The sequence below is a fragment of the Phyllopteryx taeniolatus genome, chromosome 12 (assembly GCF_024500385.1).
Source record: "Phyllopteryx taeniolatus isolate TA_2022b chromosome 12, UOR_Ptae_1.2, whole genome shotgun sequence".
In the NCBI taxonomy this organism is placed as follows: Eukaryota; Metazoa; Chordata; class Actinopteri; order Syngnathiformes; family Syngnathidae; genus Phyllopteryx; species Phyllopteryx taeniolatus.
The window spans coordinates 15,895,913-15,906,442 of record NC_084513.1 but is presented as its reverse complement, the minus strand read 5'-3'; the positions used below and the strand labels follow the sequence as shown (position 1 = coordinate 15,906,442).

The 10,530-nt window shown below is 38.3% G+C and overlaps 1 protein-coding gene across 5 annotated transcripts in view; it reads right to left on the bottom strand.

The window, feature by feature from the left end:
• Positions 1-221: 221 nt before the first annotated feature.
• epha6 (eph receptor A6) overlaps positions 222-10,530 on the bottom strand; it is a 141,700-nt gene continuing 131,391 nt past the window's right edge. For 2 of the 5 annotated variants that reach the window (XM_061791503.1, XM_061791507.1), the window contains 7 exons: positions 7,700-7,761; positions 6,911-7,006; positions 6,378-6,587; positions 5,954-6,106; positions 3,906-4,099; positions 3,365-3,514; positions 222-2,260 (listed from right to left, as the gene is read on the bottom strand). In XM_061791503.1, the coding sequence (XP_061647487.1) occupies positions 2,146-2,260; positions 3,365-3,514; positions 3,906-4,099; positions 5,954-6,106; positions 6,378-6,587; positions 6,911-7,006; positions 7,700-7,761 (980 nt within the window). In that variant the 3' untranslated portion in view covers positions 222-2,145. The remainder of the gene's footprint in view (positions 2,261-3,364; positions 3,515-3,905; positions 4,100-5,953; positions 6,107-6,377; positions 6,588-6,910; positions 7,007-7,699; positions 7,762-10,530) is intronic. The other 3 variants (XM_061791504.1, XM_061791505.1, XM_061791506.1) reach the window with 3 other exon arrangements.

Below are 10,530 nucleotides of genomic sequence, written 5' to 3'. Positions count from 1 at the left end.
CACTACTATATGTATTCAAAAGTACCTTATACATCAGGCTATATTCTCCAAAAATCTTATGCACTGTATTTTCAATCCATCTGAAAAAAGCTCAGTTGGTTAAATTGTGTATTAATTTAATCACATAAAAATGATGTGTACCGATACAAACCGTTCTTCAGCCTGTGTTTTCATTCACCTTTAAAACCCGCCAAAACAAAGCAGAAGGAGCAGCCAACCTGCAGAGCTTTTCAACTTTATTTTGCAAATAAATATCCGCAGTAACGGCCTCTTACAGTGTGCAAGATCTACAACTCTTTGGAAATTATAAAAAAATAAAATACAAGAATTATAATCATTAGTATACTTGTACTTTGTACAAAAGAATGTTCTAACATTGCTCAGCAGTAGAACATGCTTAACAAACAGCATCTGATATTCTCCATTGACTGTAGAGGGGTTGAGTGCATGTAATGTATCGTATATATTGTATATATTGTGTAACTTTCTTGTGTAAGCTGATGGCTGGAGGCATACTGTGACTTTGACTGAATGGAGCAGTTCTCTAGAGCCATTTTATTTACTCTTATGGATATGGTCTATAACTTAATTTAAGGACTAGATCATTCGATTCCACTGAAACATATTTACTAAAATGTTAACAGAGTGTAAGGCATACATGTGTGTGCATTTTACTGTCGCTAGTTGAAGGACAAATTTAAATTAGGATGGTGCCGTTTATGTTCGTGCTCTCTCTGCTAACTTAGTCATACATTTGAAAAGCTGGCAGTCTCGCTGACTTCCATAATCCCACCAAGAAGGCTTTGATTCATATTTATATATAATATTTATATTCTATACCACCGCCTGTTTACCATTCTTTCTCAGAATGAAGATAAATAATTTCAATGGCAAACATCTGACGACATGACATCAACTACTGCAGATCCAAAAGTTTCATTTCAGACTACTTTTATGTACACTTGAGTCCTATACTGCCACAAATTCCACAACCTTTACATGATCACAAGGTAAGCACACAGTGGCCTAGCAGAACGACTGAAAAACGCAGCCAGTGGCTTTGTACTGAACACGCACACACGTTAGTTCTGGCCATTAATCACGTGTGTACAAATGAACAATACCTTTTACTGAAACTATTTCTCATAATTCTCAAGCACCATAAAAGTCTATGTAATATATTTGGTAATATGAACTAATATACTGTATTTATGAGTTATGTGAACATTCTTGTGTTAAGACAGTGGTGATTGTTCTGTAGGGCAACTCTTGAAATCCATATTTCAAATAATTTTGACTTTTTTTCCCTTTCCCCCCCCCATGTGAAGGCAACAAATCCAGTTTAGCGAGCTTGGCATGCGGCACTAAAAACATGGATGGTGCGTAAGCGCCATGTTTTGAAGTCTTCCATCACACAATTGTTCATCTCTCTGTGTGACTGCATGATTACTGCTGAACTGACATAAATAAATACCATTTGAAATAAAGTTTAGATTCACTAGGGCTTTGACATATAGATCTGCACATATATACAGATATAAGGTTATGATAATAATTACTGATTAGTAGTCTATACACTTTAACATTCAAGATATCTCCTTGACTTGCTTCTCACCACTTTCTTCAAGTATGATGTACCAGACTCTCTGGAGAGAGAGAGAGTCAAGAAATGCACATACCTTCATGATAAATGATCATATTACAAAATGAAAAGTGGTAAGGGCATTTCCCCCAGAGGGTAAAAACTTATCTTTTACACACCGAGGAGCAGCTACATGAGCAAGAAAAGAAAAACCCAAAGATTCAGTAGATTATGTTCGTAAATCTAAATATCTAAGATAATTTACCTCCACACAGAAAATACTGAAGCTGTAACAAGGCATTCCATTCCCCTAAATGAGGGCCTGAGCCAGAATGTAAAGTTTATCGGGCGGTTTAAAAATAGTCTGGCCAGACCAGGTAGGTGTACTGGGTAAGGGGTGTGTAGTAGAAAAAGAGTCCATTACTACTGAAGGATAAAGAAAGCCCGGGAGGCAGTCTGTCCAATCCAATGACCTCCGCTATAAAGTGTTTCTCTCACAGTCTAGACTTCACTGCCATGTGCTCCATCAATGTGTCGGTCCCAGGCCATGTGAAAGGGCAACCTCATACGTGGAAGCCTTTCTCCTGTTCGTGCAGTAGCTGGAGGTGGACGGTCTGTACGCTGCTGATGATCCTCCGTTGGTGGCCGATCAGATCCACCCCGATACGCCTCACATCTCTAAGCGGAGAGAGGATACGCACGCATGGACACGGAAACATAGAATTGTATAATGTATCATAATTATAATAATAATAATAATTATCATCATTGTAGAATGCAGGTCGGATGTTGTCAGCTACAAGAATGTTTTGTGACGAATACGTTGTCCTTTTCTCTTCTTTTCAGTATGAGCGCGATATAAGATGATAAGAGGGATAATATTTTGTGTGCAGAGAAGTTTCAGTTGTGCCAAGTTATCAAAATGGTATTATAGAATTTACAATTTCTTTTTAAATGTCAGACTGACTTTTACTTAAATACAGGAGTTAAATCAGTACTTCTACTTTTACCAGTCTTTTTTTGAGTAAGTACTTTTGCCACCTTTAGTGCTTCAAGATGTAACCCTTTAGAGAGCAAGAAACCAGACGTGATAACTACCTTGAGCCAAAATGGACGCCACATAGAAAAGGACAGTAGTGAATTACTGCATACCGGATAATCAGTGAACGTTATCATTTTAATTAAATATCATGAGAGTGGTGTATATTTCGTAATAAATAAAAGTACTTTAAAATGTAAATTGTAGTCTTGGAAAGGAGTATAATCATTTGCTTGGGTTAAAATGGTCACTTTCCAAATATTTGGATAAATGCCCTATAAAGGTATCATATTGGTCCATTTTTTTTCAACATTCACTATTACAATTTTGATATTGACTGCTAATTAGTGATGCCGTTGCTCATAGCTCTGAATGAAATGTTATGGCAATGTTTTTTCAATCCAAATTAGGATTAATAATTGTCCAAAGTATAATTTTATTAATGCATTGTATTTTATGGTAGTATTTCATATTATTTTCTTAAATTCACATTTTGTAATGCATCTCAACACAAACAACCCTCCGCGCCCCCAAAAAACCCTAAATCTTCAAAGTGTTATTTAAGAGATTACACATATAAAGTCATCATGTGAGTGAAGGACCTACCCAAGTGTTTATCTATGCACCAGACATTCTAAATTAGTCAAATCATTACTACTGTTAATAGTCATTACACAGCTGACAATAACAATAACTCCTATTAGGATTGTGATGCGACATTTCATTTAGGCTTGGCTACTCACTCAATACTCATCCTCGCTACAGAATCCAACGTGTTGTAGCCCGCTGCCATGAAGTTGCTTTTGTACTGACTCATTTTGATGGAGTCCAGCCAGTCGCCAATGGAGATGAACAGTGGGTAGTCCATTTCTTCCCCAGGAGACTCTGGTAGACTGACATAATCAGAAACACAGTAAGATCAGATACTGGCGGCCTTTTTTTTTTTTTTTTTTTTAAATCAGCATGTTGGATTTGGAACATAATTAATTTCGCAGCATGACAGATTTCACAGCTTGGAAAAGTGCTCTGAAAATATTGTTCTTATAATTCTTGGAATCGTAGTATGGTCATGGTCCATCCACATATAGCAGAAGTCCATCGCTATTCCTCAAGGGAAAATCTCAACTAATTTATTGAGCTAATTATTCGACTCCAAGGTTACTGTTTGTCCCCTTTTTTTGTGACCAAATGTTCCCAAGCTGTAAGTCATTTGTTCAAGTGTGCAAACAATAATTTAGAAAGATAGCGCCCAAGTATCAAGCCATTGTACCGGAGAGTACCTACCTCTGAATGTGCTCTACCAGAGGCAATAAACTGCTGGGGTTGCGAATGAGTTTATCAAAGAAGGAGACCACATCTGCAAATCTGGGCCGATGGCTTCTTTCTGTCTGCCAGCAGTGCAGCATCAGCTGGTGGAGTGCCACAGGGCAACCCATTGGTGCAGGAAGCCGGTAGCCCTCCTCGATAGACAGAATCACCTGGACGGAGACAAGGATTGTACATTATACAGGTAAATATCTTGAATTAGATAAACCTGTCCACTATTGACAATACACTGATGCATTTAAGTGAGTTTAATGTTAAATACATTTTGTGAGTACAATGTAGCTACTGTGTTTAACCAATGACTTATTGGAGTCTACTGTACATACAGTAAAGCACAGCCATATTTTGTGAAAAGAGCCATGGGAATCATGTCAGGAAACAATAACAAACCCAAGCTGATACTATTTGTACATACACAGTAGTATGTGTCTATACAATGGATGTTCAGACTATATTTATAGCGTACAAGAGGAGTTCCAGTAAAAGCCTGGACAAGTTGATGCTGCAAGAATGCAGGTTGGACTTTGAAGCAATTCTCAAACAACACAAATCCTCCCGGAACCCAATGACCAGGAGGTGTGTGCATGTATTGTATATGTCTATACTGTAGGTGCATGTACGTGTATGAAAGAGAAACTGAAGGGGTTATGTGTGCAGCTTTCACATTCATCTGAGAGAAGGATGGATATGCTTCCATGGCCCTTCCAATCCCTGACCACAGCTCCAGGATCAGCGGGTCACTCAGGCACACTGAAGCCAATGCTTTGAACTTCTCCTCAACTGGATCAATGTATAATGAACCTTTGACCTTTACGCTCTGACTCTTCAGCTGACCGTTCATGATCAACGCTTGGTGAATAGCTCATGTTCCATTTCTGCCCCCTCCTTCCTCTATCTGTGCCAATGGTATTTAATGAGACAGAGCTAATGGAATTCAACCAAAATTTGGAGAAAATTGGTCTGCGTCAGCATATACTTTTAACTTCCAGCCATCCTTTTTCTGTACTACTTGTCCTAATTAGGGTCCCAGGAGAGCTGGAGCCTAACCAAGCTGACTATGGGTAAAAGGCACGGTACACCGTCGACTAGTCGCAAGCCAATTGCAGGTTAAATAATGTCTAGACAAATAACTATTCACATTCACACCTATGCACAGTTAGGAACAGGGGTGTCAAAATTATTTGCATCGCTGGCCACATCGTTGTTACGGCTGTAATGACTGTGAAAACTATATAATGTTCTGTAAATGTATATCACCTCATCATATGACGCTGCATATGTGTGTGTGTGTGTGTATACACACACACACACACACTATACAAATTTAACTTGAAATCAAAAGTCATAAAAAGCAAATATTTAGGATCCATCATTGTCCAATTTATGTCAAGCAGAGGTCAAAATAAATGCCTGTAAAACTGGCTAAAGTAAATAAAAACGGCAATTTCAAAATAAGAATTAAAAAAAAAAAAAGTTTGACACAGGAAGCCGCAGTTCTGCAAAATATGCAAACTCCACACAGGCAGAGTACAATTTGAAATCTGGCCTTTACAATTGTGAGGCAGACTTTTATAAACATATTTCCAATGTGCTATGGATATCTAACTTATAATAACTTATTTATTAAACTTTTAAAATAGTTCACAATGATAAAAGTTCAATGTTATTTAAAAATTATTGTACAGTTAAGATTTTGTGTAATGAAAATTTGTGTAATGAAATTGTGTAATGAAATTTTATTAGTCTCTCAATGAAAAAAATCTCTCAAATTTGCAAAATATGTGAGGAAGAAGTGCTCATCACCAGGCCACTGAGCTGCTCTTATGATTATGAGAATTTGACCCTTGAACAGATTTTCAGTTCCATTATTTCCAAAATGGAAATAGTTAAAATTGAACGTCGACCAGAGTCCCAGAATGGATTGCGTTTGATCTTTCATAAAGTAATTCTGTAGTTATTTTGCTAATCTAAAAGAACAACATATTTTCCACACAAAGAGTACTCACATCCTGATTAGACATCTCCCAATATGGCCGCTCCCCATAGGACATTACTTCCCACATGACAATGCCGTAACTCCACGCATCACTGGCTGAGGAGAATTTTCGGTATGAGATAGCCTCTGGAGCAGTCCATCGGATTGGAATTTTCCCACCCTGCTGAAACATAAGATTATGAATGAATGCACACACAAATGAATTCACTGGCTCATATAGTATGTGAAAACAACAGTTTGAAAATGTAGTTGTCAGTGCGCTTTCATAATAATACCATATGTTGTTTTTTCACATAAGGAACTACTGGATAAACTATCAGCGTTATGCAAAATACGGGCCAAAAGCCCCAAATGTGTCTCATTTGTATAATTGAATATTTAATTCCTCACATGAAATTTAACAGAAAGACTAGTTTCGTAGGGTTCAAGTGTACCGTTGTCGTGTACGCAGCCTCGGGATCGTCCTCCAGGATTCGGGACAGACCGAAGTCTGACACTTTACACACCAGGTTGCTGTTGACTAAGATGTTTCGAGCTGCCAGATCTCGATGAACATAGCCCATGTCTGACAGATACATCATTCCTGAGGCGATGCCACGCAGCATGCCAACCAGCTGAATGACAGTGAAGTGACCATCGTGTTGCTGACAGGGAGAGCAGGACACACACAAAGTCAACAGTCAGTAAGTGGGAAAAAAATGGACAGTAAAGACAGGAAATGATGATGTTGGTGTATGAGATTGGGGGCAAAGATGAAGGAGGAAGGAACACTCAAAAAAATGTAATAGTTTGCACAGAGAGTAAAATTACAGTATTTGCAAAATTGTGCCCTATTTTAGCTGCCTGAGCCCCAATACTGAGACAAACAAGAATGGCACTCAACAAACATCTTCCAAGATGCAAATCTACATGCTAGCCTATCCATCCATCCATCCATCCATCCATTTCCTGAGCCGCTTCTCCTCACTAGGGTCGCGGGCGTGCTGGAGCCTATCCCAGCTATCATCGGGCAGGAGGCGGGGTACACACTGAACTGGTTGCCAGCCAATCGCAGCATGCTAGCCTAAAAGAATAAATGCCCAAGTTATTTTTGAATGTTTTTGTTAACATCAAATTCAACAAACAAGAACCATCCAGTTGCATAAATTTTACCTTTGCGGATTACCATGAAATAGGTGACTGAGAATGTACATAGACAAAGAAAAAAACAATTCAATTGTTTTTATCCAGTGCCAAATCAAAAAGTATTCTAAAATCAAGGCGGAACATCCAGAGATTGTCAAAAAAGCAATACATTATTTTATTCTATTTCCAACATCCTATCTTTGCGAAGCAAGAATTTCTGCAAAGACGGCGACCAAAATTGTCTCTCATTACCCCTGGATGGGACCAGCTCGTTGAAGAAAAACGAAATAAGAAACATGGGACAGGAATATAATATTGGAACGATTACATTGTGAACAAGCAAGTAAAATACTTTTATTTACATTTGCACTAATATTAAATGGACTATTGCTCGGGCATATGCACCACTATACACAAGGTTTCATCTAAAGTGGTTGTACACTTTTGTTGTAATTCTACCCAATTCTATCAACCTACTAACAGTTGAAAACAATACAAAAATAAAAAATGTTCAATCCTGGTTTTGGGTCTCAAACAGCTAATATAGGGTACATATTTTACATACTTATATGTTAGGGCAATATGGCGAGCACATACAGACCCACGTGAGTTCTCTTAATGCAACACTTACCCTCAAAAATGAGTCCAATGATCCATTTTCCATATATTCCACGACAATCATCACAGGCCTGCCTGCAAAGCACAAGCACAAAATACCGTCCAGCTTTACTTGTTATGCAAAGTTCCCAAAATGTGTCAGAGTCCACCTATTCACACAAAGATGAAGGGATATCGAACCTGCAGTACATTCTTAAAATGGCTGATACATTAATAAGTCAGTTATTTCAACCATAGGTATTCCATCGACCCAGCCAATTGGACTGGTTTGTGTTTGATTTAAACTGTTGAAAACATGATCAGATTTCTCACGATTACAAATGTTCTTTCAAGGATCCCTTTGGAGTTAGAGATCAACTCTCTGACAACTTGGAGGCAGGTCTTGCGTGACGGTGAAAAAGAAACTGCACAAAAAAAGTCTATGGTGAAATAAGATCTTACATAATGTCCTAGTTCAGTGTTTTCTCACAGGAGAATGTGGAAAAACAATATATTTGAGTGGAGAAGACAGGATGGAGGAAACTGACAAGCAACATGTTTCTTATTTCGTGATGCAAGAGCACAACGTGTAATGACATCCACAATGGTTCCAACAATAGTTACTTTGTTTGAGCTCACGGCCTTTAGTAATGACATTAAAAGAAAATTGAAAGTGCACAGAATCATGTCACCAAAACAGCATTCTTCACCTCTGCCCAATGGTGCTCTACCAGAAGTGAAAGCAGGTGGCCTCAGATGCAACAAGTGAAAGAGTACAAATGCACATACAGTGCCGTGAAAATGTATTTGCCCCCTTCTCAAATTCTGATATTTTCCCACTTTAATGTTTAAGCTCATCAAAAAAAAATTAATATCAGACAAATAAAACCCAAGTGTACTTAAAATTCTCTTTTTAAAATGGTGATTTCATTTATTAAGGAAAAAAAACTATTCAAAGTTACCTGGCCCTGTGTGAAAAAAGTAATTACCCCGCTTGTTACATTGTAAATTAATTGTGGGTAATCACAATTGTTGGTTAATATTCAATGATCAGACCCAAGCCTGATTACCTCCAGACCTGTTAAATCAAGAAAGCACTTAAACAGAATCTGTCCCGACAACATCAAGTCAGACAAAAGCTCTAAAAAAGCTGCAAGAAAATGACACAATCCAAAGTAATTCCAGAACAGTTGAGAGAAATAAAGTAATTGACATCTATCAGTCTGGAAAGGGTTACAAAAGCCATTTCTAAAGCTTTAGGATTCCAGTGAACCATAGGGAGAGCCATTATCCTGTGAAAGACTCATTAACAGTTATAGAAAACGTTTTCAACGATTTCAGTTGTTGCTGCTAATTATGGCCCAACCAGTTATTAGGTTTAGGGAGACATTACTTTTTCACACAGGGCCAAGTAACTTTGAATATAGTTTTTTTTCCTTAATAAATGCAATCACCATTTAAAAACAGCATTTTAAGTTCACTTGGGTTATACAGTATTTGTCTGATATTTACATTAGTTTGTTGAACTTAAACATTAAAGTGGAGAAACTTTGCAAAAATATAAGGGAAGGGGTCCATTTTTCACGTCACTGTACATGGTTTTATTTAATGAAAACAAAGACCAAAACAAAAGAGACCAGACTGGCTAAACAAAGTGAAAAACAGAACTGAAGCCGAATTGAAGTGAACAACAGCACCCGCTGGAAGGAACACAAAAGAACAGGGGAACTGGCATCAGGTGAAGTCATGTGACAAGTCCTCACAGGAACAAAATACGAGTCTGAACAAGTCAAGTGACCATAAACAAACGAAGGTGGTGATCCATTAATATATACAATATACGTATTTAGATTAAATAGAGGCACAGCAAAAAATTAAAGTAAATGAAAAAGAGGCAATACTGTCAATGTCAACGCAACAGCCAGGACAGTGGTGCTGTGAGGGTGGGGAAGGGAAAGTAAGAAACTATTCCAAGGGCCCATGATTGACAGGGCCTCTTGCAGCATTGAATTAGTGTTGTTGAATTTGTCTTCCTCAAGCGACTAGTGTCAAAGCCACCATGGGTCTCAAATTCTTGGCGCCGCCCCTGAGCCCGAATGGAACTGTGATATAGTATGTGCAACAAAATAATAGTTCATATGGCAGTTTAGCTCCCATGCCATCACATTAAATTGTGCAATGTCGCTGTGACAAAAAGGAAATGGGGCCCCATTCCAACAAGGAGACATGTCCCCAGCAGCCCAGGCTGACCTGTTAGAAGCATGCAGATCAATGAAGAGCAACTTATTTTGAACAAAGCAAGGAATCATCTTTCTTTTTTTAAAGTGTCATCATTTGAATCTGCCAAGTTTGGCTCAGCAGAACTAATTAGCAGGCTCTGGACCATAAAGGTTCTGCAGTGCAGTTAATGAGCAAAAAGAATGTTTACCACAGTCTAGCGTGTCACCTGTTATTTTAGTGCAGGTATGGCTGTCAGTCACAGCACAATACCCGACGTAATTAGTCTCCAAAGAACAACAACAGATGGAGGGACTCAAATATTGTGGAAGGAGTGAGATAGGCAAACAGACAGTGAAAGGGATACTTTGATGAAAGGCCTTGATAGACGAATCATACTGCCAAGCACAAATTCTGCCTGACTGTACTGTACAGTATGTGTATACAGAGCGGAATAGACATTTTTATTGACCTATATAATTCTTCCCCAGTTCCAATGTCAGATGACTAAACCATTGGTACACCGAAACTCCAATAGCGCTTACACTGTAAGTACATGAATCACACATTTTATAAATATAACCAGCGGGTCACCATTTGAGTCCCACGGTGGATAAAAAGGCAACTAGTTGAAGGAAATGTGCTAGT